Source organism: Silurus aristotelis (assembly GCF_946808225.1).
Source record: "Silurus aristotelis genome assembly, chromosome: 6".
Classification (NCBI taxonomy): domain Eukaryota; kingdom Metazoa; phylum Chordata; class Actinopteri; order Siluriformes; family Siluridae; genus Silurus; species Silurus aristotelis.
Window position 1 is genome coordinate 337,872 of NC_139579.1, and position 17,500 is coordinate 355,371.

A 17,500-nucleotide genomic window follows, 5' to 3' on the forward strand; every position below is an offset into this window, starting at 1 on the left:
AACGCTAACACCAGTGCTAACACTAACGCTAACACCAGTGCTAACACTAACACCAGTGCTAACACTAACGCTAACACCAGTGGTAACACTAACACTAGTGCTAACACTAACACTAACACCAGTGCTAACACTAACACCAGTGCTAACACTAACGCTAACACCAGTGCTAACGCTAACACCAGTGCTAACACTAACGCTAACACCAGTGCTAACACTAACACCAGTGCTAACACTAACGCTAACACCAGTGGTAACACTAACACTAGTGCTAACACTAACACCAGTGCTAACACTAACGCTAACACCAGTGGTAACACTAACACTAGTGCTAACACTAACGCTAACACCAGTGCTAACACTAACACCAGTGCTAACACTAACACTAACACCAGTGCTAACACTAACACCAGTGCTAACACTAACGCTAACACCAGTGCTAACACTAACACTAACACCAGTGCTAACACTAACACCAGTGCTAACACTAACGCTAACACCAGTGCTAACACTAACAACAGTGCTAACACTAACGCTAACACCAGTGCTAACGCTAACACCAGTGCTAACACTAACACCAGTGCTAACACTAACACAAACACCAGTGCTAACACTAACACTAACACCAGTGCTAACACTAACACAAACACCAGTGCTAACACTAACGCTAACACCAGTGCTAACACTAACACCAGTGCTAACACTAACACCAGTGCTAACACTAACGCTAACACCAGTGCTAACACTAACACCAGTGCTAACACTAACACCAACACCAGTGCTAACACTAACACCAGTGCTAACACTAACACTAACACCAGTGCTAACACTAACGCTAACACCAGTGCTAACACTAACACCAGTGCTAACACTAACACCAGTGCTAACACTAACACTAACACCAGTGCTAACACTAACACCAGTGCTAACACTAACACCAGTGCTAACACTAACACTAACACCAGTGCTAACACTAACACCAGTGCTAACCCTAACACCAGTGCTAACACTAACACTAACACCAGTGCTAACACTAACACCAGTGCTAACACTAACACCAGTGCTAACACTAACACTAACACCAGTGCTAACACTAACACCAGTGCTAACACTAACACCAGTGCTAACACTAACACTAACACCAGTGCTTACAGCATCGTGACATGTATATTGAACTGCGCATCTCCAAACACACGTTTCTACTGCAGTTAATTATGTATTATTGATCATGGAGGTTCATACAGAAGACGGCTGAAGCGCTACACTAGTGTTAGCATTACTGTTAGCACTGTAGCTCCTGTATGGAATGTTCTCAGTGAGGGAACTCCTCACCATAAATAAATAAATGTGAATCAATATGTATCATTGTGAATGTTCAGATCCGGATCCTGATCCAGATCCTGATCCTGATCCAGATCCTTCAGCTTCTCACTGAAACAGAAGAACAGAAACAAAAGAACATCATGAGTTCCTCACACAAACCTTTACACCCAATCAGGAGGTTTGGGAGGCGGGGCTCAGGTTTGGGACAGGCACATGATCTTGTTCCTCACCTGGCGTCTGAAGGAGAGGCTTCTGAAGAACTTGTTGATCTGGAAGGCGGTGTGTGTGTGTGTGTGAGAGCGCGGGTCTTCACTCAGGCGTACGGTGGAGGCGGTGGTCAGAGACGCTCTCACACTCACACTCTTCACCAGCTGGGGTCCGGGGCCCAGACCTGAGACGGGCCGCGACACCACCACCACGTAGGACACGTCCTTCTGCTCGTCATTGTAACTCACTGTGGGGGAGGGGCTTAGTGTCTACACTGTCACATCATGATGCTCTAAACGTGTGTGTGTGTGTGTGTGTGTGTGTGTTACCTGTAGCTGTGAGCGCTGTATCAGTAGTGCTGAGGAGCTCCTGGAGAATTGTGGGATACGCTGGGTGAAGTAGGAAAAGCCTGCGGAGAACCGGCTCAGGTGGGCTCACCTGTCTCACACACACACACACACACACACACACTCAGACTCTGGAACATTCACACACACCCTAGCAGTGCATTACACCTTTTAGACACTGTTACCTTGGTAATGTTCTTTGTAACAGGAAGTGGATCTCCTGCCCAGAACAGGAACACTGATTGGCCAGAGGAGGTCAGAATGGTGGAACCTTCTAGAACAAGGCGGGGACAAACAAACTCCGCCTCCCACAGGCTCTGCCCCTGAGCTCCATCAACTATTAGAACCTGAAAGAGAGATTAGTGTTCAATAATAATAATAAAAATAATAATAGTGTGTGTGTGTGTGTGTGTGTGTGTGTGTGTGTGTGTGTGTGTTTTACCTTTCGGACACCATTGGCAGAAAGCTGGATGAGCAGATCAGGAACTCCATCATCATTGTAATGACCAATAGCGGGACGACTACACACACACACACAAACGTTTAAAAAATGACTGCAAAATTTAGAGATGTACAGCAGGTACCACTCCTATAAACATAAACCACACTCACTCACACACTCACTCACACACACACACACACACAATCACACACACACTCACACACACACACCTGTGCATGGAGGATGAGTTGATACTCCAGGTGGTGTGTATGTCTCTCTCTCGGATGACGGAGACGCGACTCTTCACACACAGCACCCAGTCACTGTGGCTGGAGTTCCGGCTCCACTCAGTGTCCAGGTTATTGTGGTTATTACACACTCCAGCCACCAGGGGGAGAAAACATTCCACCTGTTCTACACCACTGTACAGGCAGAGGGAAAGAGAGAGAGGGAGAGGGGGAGAGGGCAGATGGTGAACGAGGGGATGGGGAGAGGTTAATCCTTACACACTGTGTGTGTGTTTGTGTGTGTGTGTGTGTGTGTGTGTGTGTGTTTGTGTGTGTGTGTGTGTGTGTGTGTGAGACATGCCTGTAGATGCGGATGAGTGTAGAAGAGTTGTTCTTCCTCTGTTTGTCCCACACGGGGTCCTTCACACTGAGACTGGTGGGAACGCTCGTCCGTCCCGTCGCCTGTTTATAAACATCTCTGAGAGACACCGCCTCCACCGTACCTGCACAAAACACACCGCTAGTGATGTCACACACCGCTAACGCTAACACTGTGTAGCAAGTACTGAAGGGGACACAATTCTACTCTTGAGATGGACTGGGCTGTACCACGGTGTACTGAAGTGACTTAGTGAACAGGAAGTGGTAGGTACTGAAATATCCTAGGAGACTCAGAATATGTTCAGAACTTATCCATCAAATCCATTGTGCATGTTCTGTTTCAGTTCAGTACACAGTGGAACACCTCATTCTGTTCAGTCATGCGTATAATCAAGAAACATACTGAACTGAATGGTACATAACAATATAACCTGATTAATCAATAAGTACTGAACTGAATGGACTGTGTCAGTACATACTGAAGTGAAAGGGTTAATGCACAGTGAACTCCTACCCAAACCGAACAGGATGTAGTACGCTCCCACAGCCGTCTCATGCAGCAACGGACCAATCAGCTTTCCCTGTGCTGTGAGGTTAAAGTTTACTGGCTGGCCAATCAGAGAGCCCGTCATCCCTGAGTGCAGGACAAGAGAGAGATCTGATTCCTGAAATTCACACACAAAACAACTCATTATGATCATGTAGAAAACACTGTGTGTGTGTGTGTGTGTGTGTGTGTGTGTGTGTGTGTGTGTGTGTGTGTGTGTGTGTGAGAGTGCCTGGTCTGCAGGTAGAGTAGCAATCAGCAGGTCTGGAACAGAATCTCCCTGCAAATCAGGAACCGCCACAGCCTGAGACTCCACCTGTCCTGCTGGCACCTCCCACAACTTCTTACCTGAACCAATCAGGAAATAACACATCAAATCAATTATACTGTCCAATACATACAGGCGTGTCAACGTCTTACCCGTACACGTGTTTACTCCTCACAGCCTGTTAACGTCTCACCCGCACACGTGTTTACTCCTCACAGCCTGTTAACGTCTCACCCGCACACGTGTTTACTCCTCACAGCCTGTTAACGTCTCACCCGCACACGTGTTTACTCCTCACAGCCTGTTAACGTCTCACCCGCACACGTGTTTACTCCTCACAGCCTGTTAACGTCTCACCCGCACACGTGTTTACTCCTCACAGCCTGTTAACGTCTCACCCGCACACGTGTTTACTCCTCACAGCCTGTTAACGTCTCACCCGCACACGTGTTTACTCCTCACAGCCTGTTAACGTCTCACCCGCACACGTGTTTACTCCTCACAGCCTGTTAACGTCTCACCCGCACACGTGTTTACTCCTCACAGCCTGTTAACGTCTCACCCGCACACGTGTTTACTCCTCACAGCCTGTTAACGTCTCACCCGTACACGTGTTTACTCCTCACAGCCTGTTAACGTCTCACCCGCACACGTGTTTACTCCTCACAGCCTGTTAACGTCTCACCCGTACACGTGTTTACTCCTCTCAACCTGTTAACGTCTCACCCGTACACGTGTTTACTCCTCACAGCCTGTTAACGTCTCACCCGCACACGTGTTTACTCCTCACAGCCTGTTAACGTCTTACCCGTACACGTGTTTACTCCTCTCAACCTGTTAACGTCTCACGTGTATATATGTGTTTACTCCTCTCAACCTGTTAACGTCTCACGTGTACACGTGTTTACTTCTCTCAACCTGTCAACGTCTCACGTGTACACGTGTTTACTCCTCACAGCCTCTTAACGTCATACGTGTACACGTGTTTACTCCTCACAGCCTGTTAACGTCTCACGTGTACACGTGTTTACTCCTCTCAACCTGTCAACGTCTCACGTGTACGCGTGTTTACTCCTCACAGCCTATTAACGTCTCACGTGTACACGTTTACTCCTCTCAACCTGTTAACGTCTCACGTGTACACGTGTTTACTCCTCACACGCTATTAACGTCATACGTGTACACGTGTTTACTCCTCACGGCCTGTTAACGTCTCACGTGTACACGTGTTTATTCCTCTCAACCTGTTAACGTCTCACGTGTACACGTGTTTACTCCTCTCGGCCTGTTAACGTCTCACGTGTACACGTGTTTATGGCACTCTGCATGTTAATGTCTCACCTGTAGAAGCGTTGACACTGCTCAGGTGTGTTGAGGTGATGAGCAGACAGGTGTTAGGAGCTGAACACTGTACAGAAGAGAGAGGCTCCTTCAGTGACCGACTCCACATCACTGACCCATTCAACCCATTCAGAACCACCACACTGTACTCTACAGAGAGAGAGAGAGAGAGAGAGAGGGAGAGAGGGAGAGAGGGAGAGAGAGAGAGAGAGAGAGAGAGAGAGGGAGAGAGGGAGAGAGAGAGAGAGAGAGAGAGAGAGAGAGAGAGAGAGAGAGAGAGAGAGGGAGAGAGGGAGAGAGAGAGAGAGAGAGAGAGAGAGGGAGAGAGAGAGAGAGAGAGAGAGAGAGAGAGAGAGAGAACGCACAGTAGTGGAGGCAAAGGTGGAGAGGGAGAGAGAAAGTAAGTAAGGGAGAGAGAGAGAGAGAGAGAGAGAGAGAGAGAGAGAGGGAGAGAGAGAGGGGAGAGAGGGAGAGAGAGAGAGAGAGAGAGAGAGAGGGGAGAGTGAGAGCTGGATTAGATGATTAGATGATTAGATGATGTAGTGAGTAAATTACAGGTTCAGGTCACATAGACTCACAATAATAAAGCAACCTGTATTATTACTAGAGAGAGTGTCTGATCGTGTGTGTGTGTGTGTGTGTGTGTGTGAGAGAGTGTGTGATCGTGTGCAAGAATGTGTGTGTGTGTGTGTGTGTGTGTGTGAGAGAGTGTGTGATCGTGTGCAAGAATGTGTGTGTGTGTGTGTGTGTGTGTGTGTGTGTGAGAGAGTGTCTGATCGTGTGCAAGAATGTGTGTGTGTGTGTGTGTGTGTGTGTGTGTGTGTGTGTGTGTGTGTGTGAGAGAGTGTGTGATAGTGTGCGAGAATGTGTGTGTGTGTGTGTGTGTGTTACCCTTGCTGTTTCCTAGGGAACTGATCTGCTGGCTGCTGTTGTTGATGGTCATCACTGCGATTAGTAGGTCCTCCACTGCGTCCCCGTCTACATCCCATAATGCCATGGGAGGTGACATCACACCTGTAGAAGTGGGATATGTTTTTTACCCAGAAGGCCTTGCAGCGTGTTGTTTCAGTAAGAGATCTCAGTGTGTGTGTGTGTGTGTGTGTGTGTGTGTGTAGAAAGTTCTGCCTGAGATGTAAATGTTCTCGTACCTCCTGCGTGTCCCACGTGAGTCTCCCACGTCGTCCGCCTGACCGAACTCCCCCGTCGGCATGGCAACAGGAAGGCTAACAGCAGGACGAACACCGCGGCGCACATCAGCGGCACAACAAACGCCGCCGTGCGCACCGCCGCCCTGACCTTTTCCTTCTGCCCCGCCCCCTCACTCACCAGCCCCGCCCCCTCATCTGCGGCCCCTCCCGTCTCGCCCCTCCTGTCCTTCCCGTCGCCGTGTCTCCACGCGTCCTCCTCATCCTCCTCGTGTAGCTCCGCCCCTTCCTGTCCCAGCCTGAGTGTAGCGCTGTGTGTGTGTGAGGCGAGGCCATTCCGGGGGTAATTCAACACCAGGTCGTCTTCCTCACTGTCATCCTCACTGTCCACCTGGGTCAGGGGGTCATACTCCCCCAGCTCCGAACCCTTCTTCCCTACACACACACACACACACACACACACACACACACACACACATCAGGTTCCTATCTGCAGTACAGCGTGTAAACAGAACACACAGCTCTACATGTAACCATGACAACAGTGCTGTGGTGGGGGGAGGGGCCCAGGAAATTAATGCTAAATACTAATACGCTAGAATTACAAATAAATGCTAATAATTCTGTGTTTTTTTATTAATTTCTCCACACTTCTGAGGTAAAAGTTGACGTTCTGAACAGTTTGTTGTTATTTTTCCTGCACATTGTCTTCACACAACGTTTCTGAGGAGAAAAATTAATATTGTATCATTTTATTATATATTGACATTGTTATTACATACACAAGTAACTATTAAGTACGTATTTGAAGGTAGTTGAGTAACCATGGCAACAACGGTGTAAAGGCAGTCTGTGTAGGCATCTCATTCTGTGAAACGTGGTGCTGAGGGTAGTTACGGTGTATTTAAACCTGCCCGGAGCTCTTTATTACTAATTTATCTAAATATCTGAGGTAAAAGTCGACGTTCCGAACATTTCTGTATCATTTCCGTTCAGTTTACGTTGTTCAGATTCGGGGTAAAAGTCAGTTAAATAACTGATTCCCCTCAGTCACACTCGGTGGCCATGTTGCCTAGCAACAGCGTGATTTAAATTCCGAGTGTTAAACACAAAAACCCGATCCTATTTGAATGGTGTAAACGAGTCATGTGGTCAGGTCAGGAGCGACGTCTCGGCGTCCTCCTACTCCGTAAAAACAAGCCCTGGAGCATCTTCACACACTTGGAGGAGATGTTGTGTGTTTACACACCACATCTGCATGATGGCAAAACAAACCAGTGTGCAGATTTACCAGTCTAACAGGTTCTGTATCTCACAGACATCGTGGAAGTGTTCAGACTTACATGTGAGAACATATTCACACCTCAGGACCACCACCACACCTTCACACCATCTCTCATGGGTATGGCCCCATCTCATGCGTGATGTATGTCTGAGATCTGACTAGCACAGGGAGCTAACTGAACCAGAAACATCTTCTCTCCAGCGATCTGCTGCTTCCCTCCAAGTGTTACAGATGAAACTGCAGTTAGAACAGTTTTAGTCCATTGTTGTGTAACAGTTGCAGGTATGAAGTGAAGTTGTGAGTGAGGAATTGATGAAAGATCTAACTACACTCTGTAGGATCACCTGAGGGAATGTTCGAGATGCTCTGTTCTCACTGTTCTCTTCATTTCTCCTTCTCTTCTCACTGTTCACTTAATTTCTTCTTCTCTTCTCACTCACTGTTCTCTTTATTTCTCCTTCTCTTCTCACACTATCTTCATTTCTCCTTCTCACTCAATGTTCTCATCATGTTTTATTTCTTTTCTCCTACTTGAAGGACCCACTGAGGTTCGTTTTCCAGGTTTTCCAGAACACTGCAGATGACAATGGTTCTGTTTTGATCCACTTAACCCTCAAGACGACAAGATGGAGATCACACGGACCCACGGTGGAACCATGGTACCACAGACACGATGTGGACACGCCCACGGACACTAGCCACGCCCCCTGTGTGTATGTATGTTTGTATGTGTGTGTGTGTGTGTGTGTATATATATATATATATATATATATATACATACACACTGAGTTACATTAAAGGATGTAATCAATTACATCATACTGTTTATCACACCACGTCACCACCGCGCGCGCGCAGACCCTCAGAGCTGCGTCTAAATGGGGATGATGCGTCAGATGCCCGGATGTAGGAATTACCGTTATTATTATTTGTGCATCGCACTGTGTAAATAGTGTGAGACACACACGCGCACACACACGCACGCACGCACGCACACACACACACACACACACACACACACACACACACACACACACACACACACACACTCTCTTTCTCTCTTACCGGGCAGTTTGAGAGCGCGTGACAGAGCCGTGGCCATCTCTCCGGTCAGCAGTGAGAGTGTAAACCGTGCTGCACGCGCGCGTCCGTTTGTGGCATCGGGGAGATACAGCGGAGCGCGAGGAGGCGGGGCTACACGACCGCAGTGCACTCTGGGAAATGTAGTGTGACTACTTACTGTAGTATCGTTAGGCTATACTGAGGAGGATAATCTGTGTTACACTGTTTATTATACTAATATTCACAAACATACATACAGTAATATACTTAATAATATTCATAAATATCTTTAATTAGTCTCTACATATGTGGTTATTCGGCTATTGTGTACAGGCTAATACAGAATATCATGTTTTATTACGCTAATGTGCATTTATATGAATCTTTAATTACACTGTTTATTAGACTAATATTTATAAATATTAATACATTAATCTGCACCTTTATGTTTTATTAAGATTATTGTTCATGTTTGTATTATGACTGTGAACTGAATGAATCTACCAGGCTGATGTGTAATAATTCTTCATGAGTTTATAATCTGTAATAACACGTGTATTAACCTAAAATAATCTCATGCACATTTCCTGGATGTCATATGGAATGGTGTTTCTTTAGCAGGTAGGTCTGTATTCTCTCAAAAATCTCTCCTGAGGATGTTGATGAGTCTCAGTGTTGTCTCTTAATCTTAAAGAAAAGAGAAGATCAGAAGAACTGAGAATTTCAGTCTGTTATTGTACTGGTTATAGAAGGGTATCAGGGCAGATCCCGGTTCTGCAAGGCATCTCATGAAGTAAATGAGGCACCTCAGCAGGCAGACCTGTACCCAGTCAAAAATTCTTCTCATGAATGAGGACACAGGCGTCACCCCGCATCGTTATTTTCCTTACTCATCAGTTTAAGGCATGGAGATGTTTAGGAGATCATATCAGCCCACTGTGGGGTCACGGCACCACAGACATGGTATAGTCACACCCACTGATATGGGTCACGCCCCCATAGGTCTGGTAGGCCAACCCTCCTCTGACATTTTACATTTGACTAAAAAACAACAAAATGTGTATGTTTGTAGTTTAATTTATTATCAGAGACCCCTGAGACTCATTCTGTATGTTACATAAACATCTCATGTTCTTTAGTGAAAAACATCTGACCAAATCCCAGAACGCAGTTCTACTGTAAATTCTGCATATAACCAGCAGGTGGCACTAAACTTAAAGTCCTGCTTAAATAACGTGCATAATGAGCACCTTTTTGATGAAGTAATCATCTGGGAAATATCATCAGTGAACAGGATGTGGTCCAGCATCTCCTCAGCACAGTGATTCAAAAACACATTTCTGAAGGGTGTTGATCACAGTTGGGTTTCATTGATAATAATTTTACTGATTATCAGACGTAAATAACTTTTTATTTTTCTGTCCAGGTAATAGGTGATCTCCAAACATAACACAGAGAAAACACCTATTGAGCCAAGATATAAACACTTCAGTCTGTTATTGTACTGGTTATAGAAGGGTATCAGGGCAGATCCCGGTTCTGCAAGGCATCTCATGAAGTAGATGAGGCACCTCAGCAGGCAGACCTGTACCCAGTCAAAAATTCTTCTCATGAATGAGGACACAGGCGTCACCCCGCATCGTTATTTTCCTTACTCATCAGTTTAAGGCATGGAGATGAGCATGAGATTACTTCAGCCCACTGTGGGGTCACGGCACCACGAAAACGGTATAGACACGCCCACTGACGATGACCACGCCCCCATGTGTACGTTTACAGTTCCTGTGAAGCTCTGGTGGGCCAAATCCATACTACTTTCAGTGAACACCATTCAGCTGTAACTAACATCTAATGGATCCTCATCTTCAAATGTCCACACAATTGAAAATGAAGCTTTATTGATGGAAATCCATCTAGTACAGGAGTCACCAACCTCTCAATAATAATTATCAACAATCATTTAACACGGTAGGAGACAGATCACCGGGAAGTGGCGCTATGGAGAGCTGTTTTCTAGAAAAGATCTGTGGGCGACTCATGGGGTCTCCTGTGGGTGATTTGGTGCTCACAGATGATCTGAAAGCAATCTTTGAAGTAGATGAATATGAAGCTGGTAGATGTTTCCACTCTACTGTTAGACTGGTTTAGTTGGGTTTCGGGGCAGATCCCGGTTCCGCGAGACATCTCGTGAAGTAAACGAGTCATCTCAGCAGACAGACCTGTACCCGTTCAAAAATTCTTCTCGTGAACGCGCACGAGGACGCGGGCGTCACCCCGCATCGTTATTTTCCTTACTCATCAGTTTAAGGCATAAGATACTTCCGGGTTCGTGACGTGTGTGACCGTGTTCACTACACTACACGATCAGGGTGAACACACACACACACACACACACACACACACACACACACACACACACACACACACACACACACACACACACACACACACGTTAACATGTATCTATCTCTTTCTGTCACACACTCTCTCTCTCACACACTCACACACACGTGCCCTTCACACGTGTTAAAAATACACATACATCTCTTGTATCGTTCACGTTTGGGCGGCGGTGCATTGTGGGATTGTACGTGACGTCACACCAACACCGCGCTCTGATTGGCCACTGCGTCGTTCGGCTTTATTACACATGTAAATCTTTTGAATAGTCTCGAGTTCTCTGAGTAAATAAACATCAGTGTAGTTTGTAGTTAAATAAGTTATTATGGAGATTTTAGTTGTTCGGGGTGTAAAATAGAGACATTTATTTGAGTGAAATGTTTTGGCAACTGTTTATTTAATTTAAACATATAAAACGTACTGAATAAAATAATTAAGCTACTGTTGTTGTACAGATCTAATGGTTAATTGACAAAAGAAACTAAATATATTATAAAATAGATAAATGAAATTGTATGTTTTCTCCTAGAAAGCAGCCTCCGGTGTGGTGTTGCGCCACCTGCAGGACTGGAGATCTCAGTGACCTGCAGAATCCTGTAGATCATCTTAAATACCCAGATATTCCCCTTATTATACATTAACTGTTACTCAGAACTGTCAGAAACATGACCCCTGATGAGTTATTACATCGCTCTTCATCTCCACATGTTTTTATTTTTAAATCAAACCCATTGTTTCTGCTCTGTTCTGTTTCCAACACAGATATAAAAACCCTTTCTTTATCAGGAAGAATACAGGAGCAGAGTAAAGAGCCTGGTGAATGTTATTGATATAGTCTTTATTATGTTTATAGGTTTACATTTTGACTTTGGATTGTAGGTGCTGATCATGTGATTATATACTGTACACTGGGGATGTCAGTGATTAAGGCTCTGGGTTACTCAAGTCAAGAAGCTTTTATTGTCATTTCAACCATATAAATCTGACGCAGTACACAGTGACATAAAACAATGTTCCTCCTGATCTCTGGTGCTACATACAACAACAATCACAGAACAGAAACACAGGGTTTAGGACTAGTAAGTGTCCTCAACACATAAAGTGCATGTGTGCAACCTGGTGAAAACAGTACAAAGACAACACAAGACAGGAGAAAAACACAAAACTGCTCTGCCAGTAAACCTGCTGTAAAAAGACAAAGTAGCAAAAATGTAAACAAAATGTTGTGCAAAAGAGCAAATAGCAGCAATCCAGAAAAGAGTTACTGATCAGAAGGTCAGGGGTTTAAGAGCTTGAACAAGGCCGTTAATCCTCTGTGCTGTATCGTGATCGACCCTGTGCTCTGACCTCAGCTTTCTAGGATATTTTCTATTTAACTTTGTGATATTTGTGAGTTTGCAGTGACTGTGTGAAAGTTTTCCTTTCTCACATCCTCAAGGCTTCAGCTTTTGATTCTTGGTACTGCAGAAGAACTCAGTTTGGGACAGTCGCATGCTTCATGTGCAGTCCAGTGACCTCACGTAACCCTGTATTTCCTCCTCGCTAGTTGGATTAGATATATAGATTGCATGTGATTGTATAGTGCAGTTACACAGCAAACAAAATCTACCAGAAGTGCGAATAGTAACAATTGTGCAAATTTACAAATGCTGATAAATAATAAAATATTTGTACAGCAAATAAATATAAAGACAGAGTAGAAATGTGCACAAGCTGGTGAGTAAATACACTAAAAAATAAAGAAATAAATAATTGTGTTATATTTGTGTAGGGTGTGTGTAACAATACACAATATGTAGAGAATGTGGGATTTTTTTTAGAACCGTGACAAAGGATGCACGTCGCGCATGCGCAATTCTTTTGTCGTAAACAGAATGGGCTTTACTCCGCGCATGCGCACTTCCGTCCGCGGATTCTCCAGGAGGAAGATGGCGGACGTTTCTTTGGACGAAATTATCCGCCGACGCAATTTTATCACCAGAGGAGGCCTGAAAAGGTATTTCACTCTGCGTCAGTCTGTAAACTTCATCTTTAAACGCCGTCAGTGTTTATTTCCTTGTTAAATTTCTAAGCAGTTAATATCGTGTCTAACAGACTGTACTGAAAAAAAAACTCCCGTCTTTGTAGCTGATTCTCGCGCAGCAGGCGACCTGCCACTATTCCGCGTTTCTATTGGCTACAGCTCAGACGCGTTCAGTGTACTGTGCAGTGATTGGTCCGAGTCCACTACACTGCGCATGCACATGCTCTGCAATATTTTTTTATTTTACCCGTATTCCGGCAAATACAAAAATTCTACTCTGTGATTGGTTGGGATTCAGTTTCCACCAATCCCAGAGCAGAATGCTGAAGAGTTCCAGCCAATCCAAGCGCAGGATATGAAACATGTCAGAAAACGGGTGGTAAACTAACTCGAGTATGTTAGCAAATGTTACTTTCATTGCGTTTTATTAATTTTGGGTTTATAAAACTCATTATAATTTAATTAGAAGAAAAATAAATAAATCGCTTTTGAATACAATTGTTCCAAAACTGTTTTCTAGCAGGAAAAGCAGTACTAGGCGGCTTCGAGCTAACTGTTAGCATCAAGTTATTAGACGTACACAGATGGTAAATTTCCCGTGTTTGTAGTTTATACTTAACCAAATAATGTAATAATATATAACATTATTCAGTAATAATGCTATTTCAATGGTAATGAGTCGACTGTGGATCATCTGTTATTGAGTCGACTGTGGATCTGTAACCGAGTCGACTGTGGATCTGTTATTGAGTCGACTGTGGATCATCTGTTATTGAGTCGACTGTGGATCTGTAACCGAGTCGACTGTGGATCTGTAACCGAGTCGACTGTGGATCTGTTATTGAGTCGACTGTGGATCTGTTATTGAGTCGACTGTGGATCTGTTATTGAGTCGACTGTGGATCTGTTATTGAGTCGACTGTGGATCTGTTATTGAGTCGACTGTGGATCTGTTATTGAGTCGACTGTGGATCTGTTATTGAGTCGACTGTGGATCTGTTATTGAGTCGACTGTGGATCTGTAACCGAGTCGACTGTGGATCTGTTATTGAGTCGACTGTGGATCTGTTATTGAGTCGACTGTGGATCTGTTATTGAGTCGACTGTGGATCTGTTATTGAGTCGACTGTGGATCTGTTATTGAGTCGACTGTGGATCTGTTATTGAGTCGACTGTGGATCTGTTATTGAGTCGACTGTGGATCTGTTATTGAGTCGACTGTGGATCTGTTATTGAGTCGACTGTGGATCTGTTATTGAGTCGACTGTGGATCTGTTATTGAGTCGACTGTGGATCTGTTATTGAGTCGACTGTGGATCTGTTATTGAGTCGACTGTGGATCTGTTATTGAGTCGACTGTGGATCTGTAACCGAGTCGACTGTGGATCTGTAACCGAGTCGACTGTGGATCTGTAACCGAGTCGACTGTGGATCTGTAACCGAGTCGACTGTGGATCTGTAACCGAGTCGACTGTGGATCTGTAACCGAGTCGACTGTGGATCTGTAACCGAGTCGACTGTGGATCTGTAACCGAGTCGACTGTGGATCTGTAACCGAGTCGACTGTGGATCTGTAACCGAGTCGACTGTGGATCTGTAACCGAGTCGACTGTGGATCTGTAACCGAGTCGACTGTGGATCTGTAACCGAGTCGACTGTGGATCTGTAACCGAGTCGACTGTGGATCTGTAACCGAGTCGACTGTGGATCTGTAACCGAGTCGACTGTGGATCTGTAACCGAGTCGACTGTGGATCTGTAACCGAGTCGACTGTGGATCTGTAACCGAGTCGACTGTGGATCTGTAACCGAGTCGACTGTGGATCTGTAACCGAGTCGACTGTGGATCTGTAACCGAGTCGACTGTGGATCTGTAACCGAGTCGACTGTGGATCTGTAACCGAGTCGACTGTGGATCTGTAACCGAGTCGACTGTGGATCTGTAACCGAGTCGACTGTGGATCTGTAACCGAGTCGACTGTGGATCTGTAACCGAGTCGACTGTGGATCTGTTATTGAGTCGACTGTGGATCTGTTATTGAGTCGACTGTGGATCTGTTATTGAGTCGACTGTGGATCTGTTATTGAGTCGACTGTGGATCTGTTATTGAGTCGACTGTGGATCTGTTATTGAGTCGACTGTGGATCTGTAACCGAGTCGACTGTGGATCTGTAACCGAGTCGACTGTGGATCTGTAACCGAGTCGACTGTGGATCTGTAACCGAGTCGACTGTGGATCTGTAACCGAGTCGACTGTGGATCTGTAACCGAGTCGACTGTGGATCTGTAACCGAGTCGACTGTGGATCTGTAACCGAGTCGACTGTGGATCTGTTATTGAGTCGACTGTGGATCTGTTATTGAGTCGACTGTGGATCTGTTATTGAGTCGACTGTGGATCTGTTATTGAGTCGACTGTGGAACTGTTATTGAGTCGACTGTGGAACTGTTATTGAGTCGACTGTGGATCTGTTATTGAGTCGACTGTGGATCTGTTATTGAGTCGACTGTGGATCTGTTATTGAGTCGACTGTGGATCTGTTATTGAGTCGACTGTGGATCTGTTATTGAGTCGACTGTGGAACTGTTATTGAGTCGACTGTGGATCTGTTATTGAGTCGACTGTGGATCTGTTATTGAGTCGACTGTGGATCATCTGTAACCGAGTCGACTGTGGATCATCTGTAACCGAGTCGACTGTGGATCATCTGTAACCGAGTCGACTGTGGATCATCTGTAACCGAGTCGACTGTGGATCATCTGTAACCGAGTCGACTCTCTGCATGGATTTGTCGCTGATTTGTGTAGAATTTGTGTAAAAGAAGTTTTAGATTCATCCATGTTCTGCTCCATTTCATCACAGTGGTGTGGCAGTTAGTCGTATGCAGGAGGTGCAGCTGTGACTCCAGTGAAAGGAGACGTGTTGTATTGTGTTCACTGTGTGAGATTCCTGTACGAGGTGCAGCACTCTGTTCTACTGCACTTCTCTTTTATACTGATGGTTTCTTTAGACGTGAGGTCACAATGATGGTATTAAGAGGTGGGTTGATTCACTGAAGGCAGAGGGGTGAAATACACAACCTGACACTGTACACCTGGCTCTCACACAGCTGGAGGTGTTGGAGCAGCTGTTTTCTAGGTGATGGCAGAAGGAGATGGTCAGAAGTGTTTGTGGTGGAAGGCAGTGGCGTAATCCCACGTTCACACTGAAGTCATGATATTTATCAATATTATAAACACAATATTTAACGAATACTCCTGTTTATTTTTGTGTCTGTGCAGGCCGACCTTTGGCAGAGGGGCGGGGTCAGTAGGGAGAGGGGCGGGGCTTATGAGCAGAACATTCGACGCCCGTCAGAAGATCGGCACCACTGATGTCAGACAGAGGCTGGGAGGAAGCGGAGGTAAGGGATCTTACCCAGATAGATATGGATCTCGTTAGATATGTATTAATTCCTAAATTTTCAGGATTGTCCTTCTCTTGTGTTGCTTCTTCTCCAGCGTTCCAGGTAAAGGATGCGAGAGAGAAGATAGGTCAGAAGGATGCGCGTTTCCGTATCCAGGCCAGAGGTGGCGCTGCCAGTACAGTGCAGGACGCCAGACAGACCATCAACTCTCGTAAACAGCAGCAGGGTCAGGATTCTCCCTCAGTAACCACGTCTCAGACCCCCATCCCACACATCCACATCCAGAACAGCAGCAGCAGCAGTGGCAGTGGCATCAGGGTCTTCCCCACCAACCACACACTCGGCACCAGAGTGGGCGTGGCCATACAGCCCAGAGGGGGCATCACAAAAGTGGTGGATGCACGTGATAGGCTGAGTCTGAAGAGGAGCATATCATCACTCCCCAGTCAGGGATCTGCACTTCCACTCAAGATCACCAAAACTATCCAGGTTAGTGATGATCTGCTCCCACCCATCTCAGGCTTTCTACACCCGCATCACTCTCAGACCTTCACACTCTTCTTTCTCTCAGATCTTCCAGTCACATTCCACACTGTTCTTCACACTTTCACAGAGATCTCTCTTTTAGATGTTCCACACTCCAAATCCTCTGACATTTCATCAGTTGTCAGTATCTCACATCAAGTACGGTACAGTAACTGTGTGTGTGTGTGTGTGTGTGTGTGTGTGTGTGTGTGTGTGTGTGTGTGTGTGTAGCAGAGGCCTGTTGGTATGACCAGTGGGATTCGCATCAATGTTCCAAGCAGAGCAGCTCAGGTATTTATACCTACACACACACACACACACACACACACACACAGAGTGAATGTGAATGGAATTGTTTATCTGTACAGAGTGTCTCCACTGAGGAGGAGGAGGAGGAGCTTCCTAATAAACAGCTGAAGTTTACAACGACTAACGACCGGTCACAGACACGGGTAAGAAACACACACACACACACACACACACACACACACACACACACACTTTAATCCACAGTGTGTTTACAATGTGTCTCTGCCCCTCCCTCAGGTTGGGGGTGGAGGATTCTCCATCTCTC

General features: G+C 45.5%; 2 protein-coding genes across 3 annotated transcripts in view; one reads left to right on the plus strand and one right to left on the minus strand.

The window, feature by feature from the left end:
• Positions 1 to 10,879, minus strand: part of fam234b (family with sequence similarity 234 member B) — a 12,078-nt gene extending 1,199 nt beyond the window's left edge. Inside the window, exons 1-13 of the mRNA XM_083545062.1 lie at positions 8,576 to 10,879; positions 6,229 to 6,660; positions 5,972 to 6,094; positions 5,081 to 5,230; positions 3,704 to 3,819; positions 3,439 to 3,589; positions 2,905 to 3,046; positions 2,547 to 2,738; positions 2,317 to 2,395; positions 2,060 to 2,221; positions 1,857 to 1,965; positions 1,551 to 1,774; positions 1,140 to 1,428 (exon numbers count right to left, since the gene is read on the minus strand). Coding sequence (XP_083401188.1) covers positions 1,426 to 1,428; positions 1,551 to 1,774; positions 1,857 to 1,965; positions 2,060 to 2,221; positions 2,317 to 2,395; positions 2,547 to 2,738; positions 2,905 to 3,046; positions 3,439 to 3,589; positions 3,704 to 3,819; positions 5,081 to 5,230; positions 5,972 to 6,094; positions 6,229 to 6,660; positions 8,576 to 8,612 — 1,920 coding nt within the window. The 5' untranslated portion in view covers positions 8,613 to 10,879 and the 3' untranslated portion in view covers positions 1,140 to 1,425. The remainder of the gene's footprint in view (positions 1 to 1,139; positions 1,429 to 1,550; positions 1,775 to 1,856; positions 1,966 to 2,059; positions 2,222 to 2,316; positions 2,396 to 2,546; positions 2,739 to 2,904; positions 3,047 to 3,438; positions 3,590 to 3,703; positions 3,820 to 5,080; positions 5,231 to 5,971; positions 6,095 to 6,228; positions 6,661 to 8,575) is intronic.
• A 1,932-nt stretch (positions 10,880 to 12,811) lies between these two features.
• Positions 12,812 to 17,500, plus strand: part of poldip3 (polymerase (DNA-directed), delta interacting protein 3) — a 7,607-nt gene continuing 2,918 nt past the window's right edge. Inside the window, exons 1-6 of one of the 2 annotated variants that reach the window (XM_083545068.1) lie at positions 12,812 to 12,968; positions 16,277 to 16,398; positions 16,496 to 16,890; positions 17,158 to 17,217; positions 17,295 to 17,378; positions 17,473 to 17,500. The exon at positions 17,473 to 17,500 is cut by the window's right edge and continues 146 nt beyond it. In XM_083545068.1, coding sequence (XP_083401194.1) covers positions 12,820 to 12,968; positions 16,277 to 16,398; positions 16,496 to 16,890; positions 17,158 to 17,217; positions 17,295 to 17,378; positions 17,473 to 17,500 — 838 coding nt within the window. In that variant the 5' untranslated portion in view covers positions 12,812 to 12,819. The remainder of the gene's footprint in view (positions 12,969 to 16,276; positions 16,399 to 16,495; positions 16,891 to 17,157; positions 17,218 to 17,294; positions 17,379 to 17,472) is intronic. The other variant, XM_083545069.1, reaches the window with a different exon arrangement.